Source organism: Pteropus vampyrus, unplaced genomic scaffold, assembly GCF_000151845.1.
Source record: "Pteropus vampyrus isolate Shadow unplaced genomic scaffold, Pvam_2.0 Scaffold112, whole genome shotgun sequence".
Lineage (NCBI taxonomy): Eukaryota > Metazoa > Chordata > Mammalia > Chiroptera > Pteropodidae > Pteropus > Pteropus vampyrus.
The window spans coordinates 354,061-372,391 of NW_011888893.1; the positions used below are offsets into that span (position 1 = coordinate 354,061).

At 37.0% G+C, this 18,331-nt stretch overlaps 1 protein-coding gene and 1 pseudogene across 1 annotated transcript in view; both read right to left on the minus strand.

Moving 5' to 3' along the window:
* Positions 1-16,844, minus strand: part of TPK1 (thiamin pyrophosphokinase 1) — a 233,342-nt gene extending 216,498 nt beyond the window's left edge. Inside the window, exons 1-2 of the mRNA XM_011365531.2 lie at positions 16,712-16,844; positions 14,450-14,521 (exon numbers count right to left, since the gene is read on the minus strand). Coding sequence (XP_011363833.2) covers positions 14,450-14,521; positions 16,712-16,829 — 190 coding nt within the window. The 5' untranslated portion in view covers positions 16,830-16,844. The remainder of the gene's footprint in view (positions 1-14,449; positions 14,522-16,711) is intronic.
* On the minus strand, positions 4,694-4,812 carry LOC111743369 (annotated as a pseudogene).
* Positions 16,845-18,331: the final 1,487 nt, after the last annotated feature.

An 18,331-nucleotide genomic window follows, 5' to 3' on the forward strand; every position in this document is an offset into this window, starting at 1 on the left:
GAGAGTCAGGATGATAAAGAAATGCTGACTAAAAACACCCAGAAGCCTAAGATACTTGATTGGTACTTGATCCAGTAGGCAATGGTGACGCCTTCAAAGCCACTGAATAGGAAAAATAAGAACCTAAATAAATGAATGTAAAGATGGCATACAGGAGATACACAAAGAGAAAATTATCAGAGGTAGGCAGATAAATCTGAGAACTACAACTGCCTAGGAGAGGGTTAGTACCTAGAAGAGATTTGTTGGGATAGGAAAGAGACATGGATGAGAATCAGTAAAGAAAAACTGACAATAGCTGAGAATAGATCTCTGTAAGGTTGAGAAAAAAAGACTGGGGGGTTAAGAATGGCTTCAAAGAAAGAGCCTTAGTGAATGACAGAAGAGGTAAGTCCACAGGAGCTCTGATTTTAAGAGAAAGAGAAGGTAGTTTCAAACTTGCTGAGTAAGGGCCATATATAGAAATATCCAATAGAGAGCATATTTTATGCCAAGAATAATAAAGCTGACATCCGTTTAGCAATTTGAAAGCAAATCTTAATCCAATGTGGAAAGTTAACAGCTAAAACAATTCTATTAAATTTAGTCCCCCATGAAAAAATTCCATACTGTTTAATTAAAATGATTTATTGCCTTTCTCCAAGCATAGTTATAAAGCAAAATTGGGGAGCAAAGGGGAAGAGGTGATACACAGTTTAAAAGCATTACTTTATATGTTGACTGCAGATTGGAAGCAGATAAAAACTGAAGGGAGAAATAAATGCGGCCTCCATTTGACATTAATGAGGCCACTTAGAACCCTGATTCCTTCTCATGATCACTCTCCATGCGACTCTAATGAATTTAAGTCTCATGAAAAGTCCTCTCACTTTATTTGCTACTATATAATGCTTATCTCTAAAAGCTCAAAGGAACATTAGTTCATTCATCCTTATTAAATCTGTTCAGGAAAGATCCTATTTTCTTGAAAAAATAAGAACTAAAAAAATGTTTGAAATTGGAAAATGCTCTCTAGCTCATCCAGATGTGGAAGTTTGTTTTTGTTGTTGTGGCGCATTGAGAAATATTTGTATTTCTCCCTTTCCAATACTGGTTATCTACTAAAGATTTATTTCCTAGATACTCATGAGTAAAAATATTTTTTCCATTTTTTAAAATTTCCTTTGGTAGTATTAACATAATAATTATTAGTTAATTTAAGAAAGTTTCCAATAGCTTCTTTAAAAAAAGTACCTCTGTCATCTATTATGTCATCTATGGCACCAAAATAAAATCTTAGTCACTCGAAATAACAAGCTCAGTAAATAAAAATGGGCAAGAAATCATGGAAATTTGAAAAAACTAACCAGAAAAATGACTAATTTCATAAATTAATAAAAAATAAAAGCACATCTGATTATCAATGTTATAAGAAGTTAATGTAAGTGGCAAATGTTTCTTCTCACTTTTATTTACAGTACTAAAGCTGAAAATATGCTATTTGGAAAGGTCAAATGAAATAAAGACAGTATCCAATTAGTCAATCAAGGATAATACTCTCCTAGTCTAATACACCAAACATCAATCAGATACCATCTTCAGGCTGTCTTGATATATCTAAGAAAAAAAAAAGAGTCCTGGTAACAACAAAAAGTTCAGCAATATTCTTCTACATACATTTTTAAGTTCATTCAATTTTACATTTTTAATTCCATAGCTGTAAATAAATTATTTCTCTCTAACTTTTCCTCTCTTATTTTGCTGACATATATACTATCAGTTTACCTTAAAATAAGCTACAGAACTATGCTGGTAGCATTCATTAAACAGAAAGAAGTTCAATTAACTACTAATAATTTTTACTTTCACTTGAAATGCTAAATTTACTTAAGTGACATTATCCATGTACCATAATAATTTTCTTTTAATTTTGATTCAAAATTGAATAAAAAGCAAGTGAATCATCATTAGTTCCATAGATAAAAAGGAAAGAAAGAGTAGACACCATCAATAGTATGATAACATAAAATTGTTAAAGAGAGAAAGAAAATGCTCACCAGTACGCAAAGGTAAATTTTACATTAACTCTAAAGCTGAAATGCTAACAAAGTTGTTTTCTATACTATACTGAAATATATTCATTAAGCACTTCCAGTTTGTTCTAAATAGTACTGGACAAGTATCAAAAGTCTTCATATAAAATAATTAGAAAATATTTCTGGCATAATAAGTACCATATGGTAAATATAATTGAAACCCACCTGAATGGTAAAAGATCTCCAAATACCAAAATCAACACTCAAAATATGAAGTCTCATTAGTGTAGAGATAGACTAAATAGAGAATAGATAAAATCTTCACCAAGTTGTTTTCATACTAATTGGGAGTTTGACAATTATGATTAATAACTTCTAAAGTGAGGTTAGCAGAAAAATCTTCTAGCTTGCTGAAAATACACAATTACTCAAAACTCACAACTAAAAATTTTTTACAATACAGGTATTACATAGCTCAATCTTTCTTCCAGAAACTTAAATGCCAATTGTGTTTAATAAAGAATAAAATCTAAACATTCATACCACGACTTCGAGTTCTGCTAAACTGAATGAATAGTAGAGAAAGAACTCCTCCACATCTGCTTAGCTACGATAATTCACTGTTGTATGCTTATGGAGCGTTAACAGATGTCACAGATTAGCGGACATTTGGTCCTGTCCGAAATGTCCACAGAGACATTTGGTCCAATCAAAAACATCCACGATCATATTTGGTCCACGCCAATGGTTCTGTCAAAAACATCCACTCTTAGAAAATATCCCTGGATCAGTGAGCCTATAACAATTATTTATACTTTCGGTCTACAGAATTAGTACGCAAGAAATACTATCATGTTTTACTGATCCAGTAATTGTGTTGTGGCTGTACTGCCAACAAAAAACCTTCTTGCTGCGGTAGCCGAGCCAGTAATGGCACATGTCAAGAACCAAATATCAAGGACCTTTTGGCATGGGCCAAATGCCTCCATGGACATTTTGGACAAGACCAAATGTCCTGCAAGGCGGATATGATATAAAAATCATTTTCTACAAGTAGAAGCTCCAAACCATTTCTAAACCGCATTTAACCACACTTTTGTAGAGTAATACATACTTGTTGTTAAATGTAAATACAGACTTGTTGTTAAATGTAAAAAGATTATTTTCTATTTACAGAAAGAAAAGTTTGCATATTCTATTTATTTTTCTCCCGTAGATGAAAGAAGTGTTTCTATAAAGCCCAGAAAGCAGATATACCGATTGGTTTTTATACTCTGAGAAGATAAACAATTCATGTCTCTAACTATAATTTTATTATCGCTGGGGAAAAAAAATACTAATTTTAGACTAATTTGTAACATTAACATGTTTTATTTTTTACTTTTTTATTTAAGTCAAGATATAAAAATGTACAAATGAAATGAAAGCTATTATGGAGGTCTCTTCTAAAAATGTCCCATAAAAACCAGAAACAGTGTTGCATTTGAAATATTATGATAATATTCCTATCTCCTTTCCAACAATGAGATGGTATTTTATTGAACCAGCAGGAGTTTTAAAATACAGTACTTCAGATGCCTATTGAATGTTATGACTAAAAGCTTATTTTCTCAAGGACATCTTTGATTTAGTCATAATTTAGATTAATAAAATTTTAAAATAAGGAAAAATAAAACTAATAGTCCTGCCTACATAATCGAAGCAAAAGAGAATCTGGTTAATTTAAGCATATGCGAATGGCTAAGCCATATGGATAAGAAGGAACAATTAAATAAATCTCTTGGGTTAAATACATAGTTGTTTAAGTTGGCATATTTATATTTGTGGAAATCCTTAATTTTGCTTTCTCTTCGCATTTACATCCATATTCCTACAAATCTTTTCTCCTCTCTCCAAGATAAGCCCAGCCTATTTCCAGTCAGTGCAGAGGTAATGCCCCTTTTGTTACATCTGCAAAGTTCTACATGCTGTTGAATATGAAGAATACACAATGCTGTGAATGATTAACTGCCAGTGATACCCCAGGAAAATGGCTGAAATTATGAAATGCATCATTATAACCAAGATGTATAAAGTAATCATAAAACAAAAAGACTGGCTTGGGTGTGTAACCAGTGATAAGTTATATATTCAATAAACATTTGTCTAATGAATTATCCAGAGGCTGGTAACAATAAGTGCATTTTAAACACAGTGTTTACCAATTTATTTTTTTTTAACATAACCAAAATTTGCTGAGAATTGAAAAAATTCAATGCACCTTAGTTATCTTCTACGGTGTCCTCTTGTAAACTCGTGAGAACATCCCAAAGATATATCATACTGCTGCTGAGCAAGTCAAAACACTTCAGTGTTCTTAAAGGGAATGACAGAATACAGGAAGGGAAGGTGCATTTTTTTGACACTTCGATCTTCAATGTAAGATTACAGAACAATTCTATTTGAATGGCAGAAATATAATTTCAAAAATATATATTCTGGATGATTCTTTTCTATCAACTTCTATTACTTTGCAAAGTGTTTTACACATAGGATAGATGAATTTCAACTTCAGGATGAAAGAATTTAAAATATTTTTATTTATTTGTTTGTTTATTTATTTGGCGAGGCAACCCTTGGTTGACCTCACAGATTGCAAGGACCTTGTCAGCTTACAATTCCGTATTTTTTATTTTTTACGCCTACAGCACCTGATCGACCTAGGTGGTCCCCCATCCAAGTACTAACCAGGCCCGACTCTGCTTAGCTTCTGAGATCAGATGGGACCGGGCTTGTTCAGGGAGGTATGGCCGTAGACTAAAATATTTTATAATGCTAAATTCTTACAGTCATTCATTTATGACTTACTGGGGAGAAGACATCATTTTTTCCCCCTTTTTCACTATTTAAGTTGCATAGGGAAGAAGGAAGAGAGGAAGGAAGGGTGGGTGTGAGGGAGGGAGGTTGTACCTTTTAGAAGATAGGTTTGGTTAGTATATCTTGGCTGATTTCACTAACCTACTTCATTTGCTGTCCTTAGAATCTGGTGAACATTTTTTCCCAATAAAGCTAAATCAATGAGTCCTCACTTCAGAAAAACCACTAAAGTGTGTGTGTGTGCGCGCGCACGTGTATGTGTATTTGTATTAACACAGCAAAAGTTGAGATATTTTTCTATGTAAGTATTCGAAAGAAAGTAACATTTCTTAAACACTTTTATTAACAAATAATATGGCTGTTCCCAAATCAGAAACACAAAACTATAAAAACAAACAAAATAATAGTATGCATGGGAACAACTTTTCTCTTTCTTTCTAAACACATTTAAGTTTTTTTAGAAGCTACTGCCCTCTCCTCCATCTAATACACCCTCCTGTCCCTGGTGGTCCTACTTAGAACCAACATACAGTTTCAATAAGAGCCCAGTGGTGGGATCTTCAATCTCTCATTTATCACTCTATGAACCAGTCTAGTGCAAGAGAGCTGGTCACTGTACTGCAAACAGGCCACGTCCTATTCAGAAGAGAAAAGAATTCCCTTTAAGGTTGTCCTTAGTGTGAAATGACCTACAGAAGACCCAGACTGAAGTTTATAATGGTCCCAAAGCAATTCAATGACTCTTTCTAAAAGGTGTTTTAGAAGAAGAGCAAATTCTTCTCATCTTTATAAAGGGCAAGAGATTAATGCCCAGAATAATTATAGATAACTGAGTATCTAAATTTGTGTTTTAATCTATTTGGTCTATACTTTTTTCTGTATCTGTTTAAGGTATCCAAAATTGATTTCCCAAGCTCTAATTATTCTAATTATTATATCCATCGAATTAATATTTAATACATAGATTATTCCCACCATTTTTCTGAAGTCAGTGAAATATCGTCTGTAAACAAAGGGGGACCAATATCAGTCTCAGGCTACAGCACTGAATCCCAGTCAAGTTCATTGCCTACCAGTAACTGATTGGAGCTACGACATAGTAAGGAATGATCAAGACTGCCTATAGGAATATCTGGAGCCAGACTTATAAATAAAAAGGACCTTTGAGATCAATGCTGTTCTATAGAGAACAGAGAGCTGAACAATTCGCAACTTGCCAAGAAGTCTTGTATAAAACTGTACTAGTTTGCTAGGACTTACATAGCAAAATACCAGACTGGGTGACTTAAACAACAGAAATTTATTTTCTCACAGTCCTGGAGACTAGAAGTTCAAGATAAAGGTGTCAGCAGGGCTGGTTCCTAAGGCCTCTCTCCTTGCCTTGCAGATGGCCGCCTCTCGCTGTCCTTCTCGCTGTCCTCACGTGGACTTTTCTCTGTGAGAATCATCCCTGGTGTCTCGTCTTCTAAGGACACCAATTCTATTTCTGTAGGTCCCCACTCTATAACCCCATTTAACTAACTTACCTCTCTAAAGGCACCATCTCAAAATATTATCGCTTTAGGTTTAAGGCTTCAGCATGTGATTTGATGTGAAAACAATTCAGCCACAACAATAATACACTTTTATTTGCAGGGCATATTATGACATTTATATACAATGGGACTGTGTACGTCAGATACCACGTCATAAGCACTCACAGGGCCGGCGTCTTTCTCACTGATATCTCAGTTCTTTTATGCTGCTTGATACGGATAATGCTCAAAAAATATAGATGAAAAAAGGAAATAAAATAATGTTTTTTTTTGTTTTTTTGTTTTTGCCTCTCAGCAAACACAGTAGAAAATGTAATGTTATGAAACTTGATATTTAAATATGACTTCTCTGTTTTAGAATATCACATGTAATAGCTTATATAAAGTACTATGGAATCAGAAGTATAGTGGAAAATTTATAAATGCATTTCAAAAATAAAGTACTTGAAATTTTGGTGACAATTTCCTAAATGCCTATAATGTTGATTACTGAAACAAAACATAAAGCAACACAGCACAAAGGCATAAGAGTGAATCATGGGAAAGAAAGTAACACAGAGGTCCCTACTATCTGACAATGTTTGTGTTATAATGCTCAACATGGTATAAGATCTAATTCAGCAGAAATGCACCATCATCTTGGGGATGGGAGTACCAGGTCTCTGGCATTATAGCAAACATGATGTGTTTTACTCTCTGCCACTAATGTATTAAAATATCTCAAATATTTAAATAATCTTTTTATCATCACTAAACTTGTCTGTATGACTGGGATAGGTCTTTTCTGCCAGCCTTATTTACAGAGACCACAACTTAAACATAATGTTTTGTTTAATGGACCTGAACCAAGTATGCAAATTGCTCATCAGATCTTTGGCTCAATGTTCTCTCAAATGTGTTCAAAGTGTAAGTTTTGTGAAACACTAAGCACAGAAAATGACGCAAATAGTGTCAATTTGGTAGTTCAATAAACTGTGATAAGCCTAACGAACACGAGATTCTTAAGTCTAACGACTAAGCTACTCACTACTAGGACAGATGGCTCCCAGATTGTCCCAACTAAAATTCAGATATCCTAAAATCCAGCATTTTCCAAGCTAACGTATCTGCTAGGTCTTTGCCAAGATGCATCTAAATGACAAAAATGTACAGGATATCCTACCTATCCAGGCAGTCATAACCAGCAAAGTCTTAAAAGCTAAATTCATGATAACTAGGTAGCAAAGGGGCCTCACGAGGGGGGGGTCGCTGTTTCCCATCCATGGCAATGCTGCCCTGAGATGTAGCAAACAATCCACATCGTTCAGTTCCACCGAAGACGTTTAAAACAACACTTCCGTTCCCCACAGCTCCTCTCTCACTAGCTTGGACCAGTGTTTTACCCTATGATTTCCACGGCCCCCAATGGTGCCCCATCCAGTTTGTTCCAAACAGCGCCAGGAAATGCTAGGCGCAGACGGAACACAGACCAGATTCCCTCTCAGCTGGACGAGTGTCCCAGCCAGGCGGCACAGACAGTAAGCACACCCTCTCTCCTGTCTCCCAGGGGCACCTGCTTCCCAAAGAACCCGAGCAGCTACTACCTTAAACGAAAAGCTCGGAGGCTAGTACTGCAAAAAACGTTCAAGTTATTTTTTAATCTACACTCGCACACAGATAGTAACCAGCGGAATATTCTTTAACTCATCTGTATTCCATTAATTACCATAACCTCAAAAATAAACATCTGGATGTAGCCTTGAAAAGACCCATTGCAAGGGAGAAACGACTACGCAATGTGGAACGAAACTTCATACGCACAGACACACAAATACGGACCCCGCACGTACCAGTCTGTGGGGTTTACACTTTACAGCAGGGCCAGGGCAGGAAAAAGGCCCGACGTCTCCACATTGTCAAGGGCACGGCTCCCTCTGCCAGGTGGGAGAAACTGAGGTCGAGCGGAGCCGCCTCTCCAAAGCCCTCCCCGCCCCGTTCAGAAGTCCCCCAGACTAACTGAGTAGCCATACGCTAGAACTGACGTGGAGAAAAGCCACCACAGAGAAACTGTCGGTTCTCATTAACAACGCCCTGCAAGGAGCTGCCAATCGTGACCACGTCGTCTCAGACGAGGCCCTGACACTAAGACCCGAGGACCTGGACCGGGAAAATGAGACCGCGCCTTCCGAAGGCTGGACACCGACAGCTACGAGAAAAGAGACACAAATGCTGAAGTCACCTCCGGGTGACTGACCCGAAGACGATGTTTTACTCGTGTTTCCTAGGTTTAGGTCGTAGTCCACCAGATGGCCAGTGTAGAAATAGAATCCTTTGGGTTTTGGTTTGGTTTTGTTACGTTTACTTTGTTTCACTAAGAAGACCACACCACAAAACCCTGGGCTCTCTAGCAAGGACAGCGATTAATAATATGCTTATTATACTCTTCTAATTAACCACACTTCAGGCTAACCTCATTGAGGCTTAATATCAGGCAAAAAAACAAAAAAAGTATGTGTGTAAATTAAACATGGAGCAAATGTAAGTGAATGAATGTGTATATGTACATGTATGCGCACGCGCGCGCGCGCGCACACACACACACACACAGCCATACTAACTTGAAAGCCATTTTCTGGCTACATTAAAAGCTGACATACCAGTTAGGACACAGATCTAAATGGCATAAAGAACCAAGTAAAACAGTCAGTTAAAATGTCTATACTAGCTGCCATAAAGCATACAAAGTCACATGGCCGGCAATCACCATTTTAGGGGCATTTTCCTATTTAGTAGTAGCATTTCATCTACTACCCTGATAGTCAAAAGTACATATAAAAGTCATTTCAAGGAAAATAGTTAAAAAAATACAAGGATAAAACAAATAATGAAGGGAATATAGTTAATGAGGACCAACACTTTTTCATTAAACCGTAATGTTTTAAATTTTTTCAAAGCATACATATTTCTATAATTAAAGATGGAAATCTAAGGGAAAACTAAAGCATTCTTAAAAAGCATTTTTATGTTCTCAAAAATAGGTTTAATCTACAATTCTCACAAAGATTATTTTAAAGAAAAGAGCTTCCCAAGTATTACAATAAAAATATGATAAATCTCTTTAGTCACAAATGTTAGAAGAGCATTGCTTAATTGCATAATTTTATATCCTTCCATGTCATAAAGGATGTACCTTACCATAATACCTTAATGAACAGAGAGGATATATTCTAATGACACATCTGTTAGCACATCAACTGCCAAAGTCATAAAACCATAGAGTCAAAAAAGAAGTACATTCCTATACACGAGTATGAGAAAAGAAGGATTGATTAATAAAAATATTGGTTCTGATTGGTTGTACCAAGAAATAACATAAGCATCTGAGAGTCATAGGGCGAAGAAAAAAAAATGAGTGATGGAGTTCAGGTTCGGCAAAAATAGAAACGGGACCCAACTTAGGCTGAGGACCAAAGACAAATCTAGGAGAGAGAGACAGAGAGCGCGCACAAGCCCTGCTATCTGCTGATTCACATCAGGGCAAGAGGACCCTCCAGAATCCAGAAAGCATTAAAGCAGACACTGATCTTAGGCAACTGCCAAGATGACCTACAACGGTGACCTCCAGGCTAGTGTCACGGGAACTAAACGAAACATCTTCAGCTAAGCACTTTGCATTCGTTTTCAGGAAGCTTATCCTCGAGCAGACAGAAGGAGACATTTACAAATAACAGGAACACCGCAGAAATACTGGGGAGAAAATCTATGCCTACTTGGGCAAGCTAAGGAAGTCTTCCTTCACAAAAGGTGACATTTGACTTGGACTTTAATGAGTGAGTGAAAGTTTACAAGACGAGTAGGTAAAAATCTATTTAGGAGGTAGGGAAGTGGAGGGGGACACGAACAGATGGCAGTCCTAGCATATTGATCATTAAATACATAGAAAGGGGTAGTAGTGGGAGATGAGGCCAGAGATAACACTATATTAGAAACAGATTCTTAAAATACACACACACACACACACACCAGGACTAGCCATTCCAGAGTCAGCGTTAGGAATGACCCAAGGTGATTTCAAAGTTTCAAAGCTATTATCAAAACACAGGTTTCCCTTGAAATTCCTCTAGCAGGGATAATGTATAAAAATAGATATAATTGGATTAAAATATTGATCAATGCCGAGCATTCTAAAGGATACCAATTAACTCAACCAATATACACATAAACATGGCAGATATTTATCTTAGTTTAATGAGAATAAACAACACTGGATGCCAGAAGTAAAGTAATGAGGCCCCACAGAATTGAGAAGTGGGAATAGAAAAAAGAAAAAAAAACTTTACATAATAATTTGTTAACTTTGGTTGAGCTTAACATCAAATAATCAGGTAAAAAAGAGACTTACAGAGTCCTGGGTACATAGTTTCTCAAGGAAAAGGAGCAGTGCAACAAAACTACTATTGAAGCAAGTGCTTTATAGCAGATTTCTCCTTTATTTAAAACTGGAATCTGGTAGCAACGCTGATCACTAGCACACGATCAGTGTAATTAGAGGAGCAAGTCACAGATCTATTAGAAGCCCTTATTCAAGTAAGGTGATTTCGTTTAAAGACAAAAACATACAGACACGAGCTAAGTAGATTCAATTAATCAAACGCCACAAAAAAATCAGCTATTAAGAAGCGGGAATAGAGCAAGTTCAATCTCAGGACTTGTGGCTCGAAGAGCCTCTCAGGCCTCCATCAGGAACAGGCTGCCCCGTGCTCCCCTCTCAATTCTGGCCGTAACTGAGAGCCCCCAATTACTTCCCCAACTTCTCACTCGATGCATGACACGGAAAGGCACCAGCAGGTATTAGCCAATTACAAACAGTGCAGAAGGGAAAACTGATGTCATAAAACCAAAGACCTGCTTATATTTCAATTCATAGAATGCCACATGTGCTTCTCTTTATCCTCTAAGACCTGCCGGATTGGTCAAATGTTTTATGACATAAGCTTTACCCAAAACGAACCGGAGTACACTGCCTATGGCCTGATGTGACTGCAAGTTGGTTACCAGAGAACTAAAAAAGAAATCAAAGTAATTCCTTACTAGAGGGGAAAAAAGTGTCACACTGTAGATAAACACTTGACATTAACATACTATGATGACTGACTTATAATCTAATTAACACGATCACCACTGTTCTTTGGGTCATATGGAAAGGCTATGAACTTAGGTTAAAAATGAGGACACACTTTAAGAAGTTAGCTCCTAGAAACCTGAAATATGGTCAATCTACGTCACCTTATCCCAGGTAAGCGAATGTCTGCTTAGGATGCCTACTTCTGTTTTCACTTTTATGTAGCTCAGCGATCTCTCCTACTTACTGTCTTTGACGACCCTGGAAAACCTGGCATCCCCAAGTTGAGAAAAACTATCTTATAACAAGAAATAATTAGAGCCATTCGAATGCAATCATTATTTTTTTTACTCATCACATTGTATTTCAGGGTAAGAAATATTTACAGGAAGAGAAAGCTTAACCGAAAAAAAAAAAAAAGGTTAAGAAATCTAAAGGTAATATCCATTCGCAAATGTCAATAATCTGATAGTCACAGAAAAGTCAGACACCAGCTATACTTCTGTCTACCTATGTACTTATTTTATATATCTATATTTAATTGAGTATACAAAATGCTGGAACAGGTAGGGATATATGTGACCAAGAAAATCATTGAAACTTCATGAGGTATTAAAAGGAAAATACATTTTAAAACTTCTATCATTTTAAACTCCCTTGAATCCCTTCTTTAGTCATTTAAATTTCATAACATGTCAATTAAATATTGTAGAAAGAAACTAAAAAATAAACCATCAAAGTAGTCTTTCCCTGAAACGAACCTCAGAAAATACCTACTCAACAGAAGCCTTTGTCAGAGGTTCAGGTTAAACTATCAATTTTATATATGAAACTTATACAACACAGCAGCCTTTAAATATTTCTCCATTTCGTTTAACAGCCCAGCTTTCACCCCAATTTCTGCTCCTCACAATCTGCACATCCACAGAAGTTACAGAAAATGTGGCACGTATCAGCTCAAGAGCAACAGGCGTGGCAGCCTCCAGCCTGCACTTCCTGCATGAAATCCCAAACCACAATTCTGTCTTCCCTCCCAAACCCCCAACGCTGCCCCATACTGCTTTCTAGGCCTCTCTCTTTTGTTCAAATCAACAACTCAAGCTCGAAGTTTCCCTATTTTATTGACTTTTCTTGGAAAAGAAACACAAACATAAAACGACGGGTTCTGTTATGACAATCACCCTTTCTTCAGTATTTATTAACAAATCTGCTTTTTACAATGATGAATGGCTCCGGAAAGCCGAGAATTATCCTAGAGGTATATATGAAAGAACTTAACATTTCTATAACCTTGTTACTTTGGAAATGAGAATTATCTAACCATTTTGTACACATGAAACCTTAGATATCTTTCATCCTCTTCATGTAAACAGACGACCGACCAAGCGTTTTGTTGTTGTTGTTGTTTTTAATCAAATGATTTGATATTTTAATCAAATGATTAGTTGCTTCCTATCAGGCATGGGACTTCTTCAAATCAAATTCCCTACAGGAAAACTAATAATATGAGGAATTTCAGTCAGCTCAAAAACGTACATCCTTTTATACAATGTACAAAATAGGCCCCTCATCCCCCCAAATGTGAAACTTCTTAAGATGCAGTTTTCATTATCCAGGGTTTCCAGCAGTTCCTATCAATGATTATTTTGTGTTTCTACTGTTTGCAATAAAACACAGTGGCTCACACACTCTCCTAAAAATATAATAAAACCTTATCTAAGTCCAGGTAAAAGGATGTACCTAATCACTACTTTGGTATTTATTAGCAACATAAACCATGCTAAGTTTGCTCTTTCACTTGTTATCACTGAGCAATGACGTGCCAGACACAGCACTAGGCACTGGAGATAAAGAGACACAAAAGACTTTACGGCTTTCTGGCAGCCAAACCACTACCTAACTACAGTGAGCCAGCAGTGAGTGCTACGAAAGATATATTAATGGTCAAATAATGTTCCAACATGGAGGGGCAATGTTTGTACAATTACAACGTGAAATTTTAAGCTGGTGAACTTAAAGATGGCTAAATATAGAACACAGAGTTTTCATCCTAATTATCCTGGACAAGGAAAATATTTTACACAAAATCATTTGTAATGATTTATTCCCTCTGGTATTACAATTACCTCTGTCTAGAAAATAAGCTTATTAACATGTTTGCATTCTGAGAGACAAAACTTTACATGGAGAATACTAAAGAATTCTGAGATAATAAGAGAGGATCAGGAATATGCATCGATATATCGAGTTCTTCTGCTTATCTATAATTTGGTCTACGACTTACATTGATAATGTCACAGAAGAAAACCTTTAAAAAAAACCTCAAGATTTCATGGAAGAAGAGCAGAGGTTCAAAACAGCAAATGATACTTATTATTTTCTACCTTCGAGTTAATTCAATAAAATCAAAGGATAATATTAAAAAGTTAATAAAGCCTGTTTCTTGCACGAAACCTCACAAAAGTATTAATTCTGTGAAACGATTCCACTTTTAACTATATTTTTTAGCATCCCTAGAGATTCAACATACTGGCAACTTGTCTTTGTTTAATTTTGCAAATCTGGTCACCTTGCAGATATCTTATTATTGAAGGCTGAGACAAGTGAAATTTATGGATACTTCCTGCTGTCACTGGTGCCAAAACATTTACACTCAAGGAAATACTTGTTGAGCACTCAGGATTAACACCCACGCAGCAGTGCTGAAATACAGCAGAGTGGGGCTACGTCGCAATTCTATCTTTGGGGATCCATGCTGAGGAAACCACATCTACAAACGGCTGAGAGCCAATGATGGATTCTTCTGATAATTCGACAATGAAGCATCTTATCTTGAAATCCACGTTTTGGTATATTTAGGTTCCAGGTTATTTAACAAGTCATGTTAATCAATCCCCCAAAAAGTAAGAAAGTAAAGAAATATAAACACTAATTAAGATTACCTTTGCTCCAAAGATGACGAAAACATTTATCCAAAGGCAGATTCAGAATCACAAGGCAGTATTTCAAATTTCCTATGGAAAAAAAAGGAAGTAAAATAAGTTGATTGAGTCTTTTATTTTCCTCATGAGTCTAGAATTATGCTCTACTAGTCCAGATTTTCTATCTACACAGAGCTAAATTTCAACTACAGTTAATTTCTCATATCTTAATTTTATTTTTCTCTTACCTTAATTTTAAAAGACACCATAGATTAGCTGTATCTACTTTATTCAATATCTGTCACATTACTATATTGCTGAGGAATTTATTACAAAAATAATTTATCATATAAACAATTGGGTATGCTTCTTTTCATGCATTTTACCTGTTCCCAATAAAATTACAGACTTCTGCATAAAGTAATCATTGCAAAAGAACTGAGCAGTTTAAAGATATTCTTTGACACATATTGAAGATAATACAAATTCTACCATAGCATAATCACACAAGAAATTCGCAGAACTGATCCCTTGTCCCTCTTAGAAATGGATCTTAATGAGCTTCAAATACAATCTAACTAGCACTGACAAGAACTTTAGTCAGATGGGTACTAGATTTATTGAGGTGATCATTCATAAGTTATATGAATGTCTAATCGCTATGTTGTATACCTGAAACTAATATAATATTGTATGCCAACTGTAATTGAAAAAAAAAAAAGCATTAAAAATAAAATAAGAACTTTAGTGCAGGTAGGGAGAAAGGGAAAGAGATTATAAAGAGACATGAACAGGGATTTATATCAATTATCACAAACGAAGAATCTGCCCATAAGTATATAAAGCAGTGAATCTCAACCTCATTGTATATGAGTCACAGATTGAAAAAAAAAAAAACCAATAAAAATTATAATTTTTTATAAATAAATATAAATGGGTTGCTTTTTTAACTGATATGGTGTGAGTTTTTTAAAAAGGATTAAAGACCAGTACTATAAGAGAAAATACATTGAAATGAAACACAATTTGCAATAGAAAAAAATTTACTGAAATGCATTAGCAAGTTATCAAGGGTTTATGACCTCTGTTTAAAAAAAATACTGGAACTCAGATAAAAATCAATATTGGCCAAAACACATGCCAGTCATTATACATAATATCTATTTTGTTAGAGGACAAAAAACCATTATTATAAATCTCTCATCCCTGAAAGTATTTCAATTAAATAATGAAAACTCTAGGGCATTGAGTTTCATTTTCATATTGCACAAACTTCTATATTTAAGAGCAGGATATTTCTTTAAGTGTGCACAGGGAAATCAAAACTGTCAAGTCGATTCGTTCTTTGAGGAAATAAATTGCATGTGGACAAAGCAGAACTATTAAAAAGCTCTGAACAAATATTTCATACTGAAGTCTATCACAATAATCAAATTAGCAATGGACTAAAAATTGGTAACTCATATATAGGAAATTGCTACAGAGAAAGTAAACAGAGTAGACATAAACAGATACTTCCCTGCAAAATCTCTCTTGCCTCCCATCCTACCACCAAAAGTGACCATCTGATCTACTTCAGGACGCCCCTTCCACTGGTAAAGCGTCCTGGATCGGATGATATATTAGACGGTCACTCTGCCCTACCACAACTTTAGATCCCATATCTCAGTTTCGGTCTTCATTCAGCAAAATTCACTTCAATGGGTTTTCATCCCACTGCTTCCTGGAAATAACTATTGTCAGGGTCATCGACAGCCATCTATTCTGAAAATCAATGACTGTATCTCAATTCTCATCTTGGCCAACGCATTTCAGTAGCACAACAGAGTAGGTCGCTTCTTGCATCCTTTCCTTCCCGAATCGTGTTCTTCCCTTACTTTGTGGAAACCACTGTCTGCAGGGTCTCCTGCTGTCTCACTGGCCACTCCTTTCCAGTCTCCTCTTCTACTGACTCCTCGCCTGAGCAGAAAGCCCTCAATAAATATTTGTTGCATAAACTTTGAGTATCCTCAGTTTCTGTACCAGAAGTGCTCTAGGTGTGTGTCCTTGGGCCTCGTCTTAATGGACACCAACTGCCCTAAGTAATGCCCTGTAGCCTGTGGCTTCACATACTACCTACGGTGATGGCTTCCACAGTCCTGTCTCTGACCTCAGGCTCTCTTCTTAAACTCCCGAACTGTACGTTAAATGGCCCACTTAACAACTCCGCTTAGGTATGTGATAGACACCTCAAACTTAACATGCCCCAAATCAAACTCCTGTTCACGCTTTCTTCATCCTCACCTGCTCCTTCCACTCTTGCCCGTACTGGTACCGACTTCTCCGGTGATAACCCATTCACGTGAACAAAATCTCCAGATTTTATCACACGGCCCTGTAACTGGCCTTGCTTCTTCCACATTTGTCCCCCCTCCACACAGCAGCCAGATGGGTCCTGTTAAAATATAGTCGGATCGAAGCATCTCTCTCTGCAAAACCCTCCACTGACTTCCCTTCAGTAAAAGTCAAGTTTCTAACAAATCATCTAAAAGGCCCTTTGTGATCTCACTGTTCTTTCTCCCCACTTTATCTTGTCTTCCCTCGCTCTGTCCTCCCACTGCCTCCCTCTGTAACGTACACGCTAGCTTCCTTGATGCTCCTCAGACAGACCAAGAACGATTTCATCTTTCACATTTTTACTTTAGCCAAACGCTCAGGAGACGCCTTTCTCAGACTAGATGCATATTATGCAAAATCTTCCAGGAAGGGTACTAGAAAAGACAGCAACAAAAACTATTCATTTTGCCTTAAAACAGCTAACTGATGTTTGGATCATTATAACTCAAGAACAATCTAAAGAAAGTGAAGACAATTCACAGAAGTCCAACTATGTAATTAAAGCGTTTGGAAATATTTTATTTGAAAATAGATTAAGCTTTTTCAAGCTAAACGGATATTTATATTTACTACCTTTTTAGGAAAGAAAGAAATCCATGCAACATGACATTGAGCCCTAGAAACCTGGGCGCATATCTAGCTACTGCCACTCAACCATGCAGGTGTAAAGTGTAAATAGATTCTGAAAGGGTAAGTCAATTTCCATTCCAGAGCATTACCTCCAACGATGCAGTGGGAATTGGCCTGTCCAAGTTCGGTAACCCGAGCATTATATAAGCTATGCCACTAAAACCAAAATGCCCCAATAAATACTCAAGGGAATCCACATATGCTAGAAATGCATGTCAGTTCAGAAAAAAAGAACATTCTGCATTTTCTATAAAGAGGGGGAAATAGGGAAGGCGGGTTAAGTCTGACGAAGCTTTGAGTCTTTGACGTAAAGGAGAAGACTACGTCAAGAAATGTTCTCTCTCTTCCCCCTTGCAAAGGTCAGCCATATCCGCGTTCCCAATGAACACACGCTCACCACGACCTGAATGAGGGAAGCCAAGTTCTTAATCTCGGCACACTGGCCGACAGAGTTCAAGGCTGCTGCATGGGCCATCCCTGGCCAGCTGCTGACAGAGTTCAAGGCTGCTCCATGGGCCGTCCCTGGCCCTACTGACCCGGGCCACAACGAAGTGTGTTTCCCTTCAGTCAGTAAAACCAGTCCCTGCCCAGCAAACTGTAGATGTAATGTCACAACCCTAAGGGCTCATCATAAAGTACCAAAGAATTGCGGTCCCTCACATCGGTTTTGACATGTTGACGGCCGGGCCCACAGCAGTGCTCACACTTTAAAGTCGGTTTACAATGTCTCCTGGAGGCAGAACGCTTGTCAGTATGGCAAGTGCTTCCCAAACCGAGGGCCTGCCTTCATCCTCAGGCTGCTCCCGCAGCCTCAACCCACTTCCGACCACCTCGAAGGTGCAGCGTCCCTTTCACTGGGCAGCAGCAGGTGGGCCAGAGAGGCTCAGTGGGCCAGGA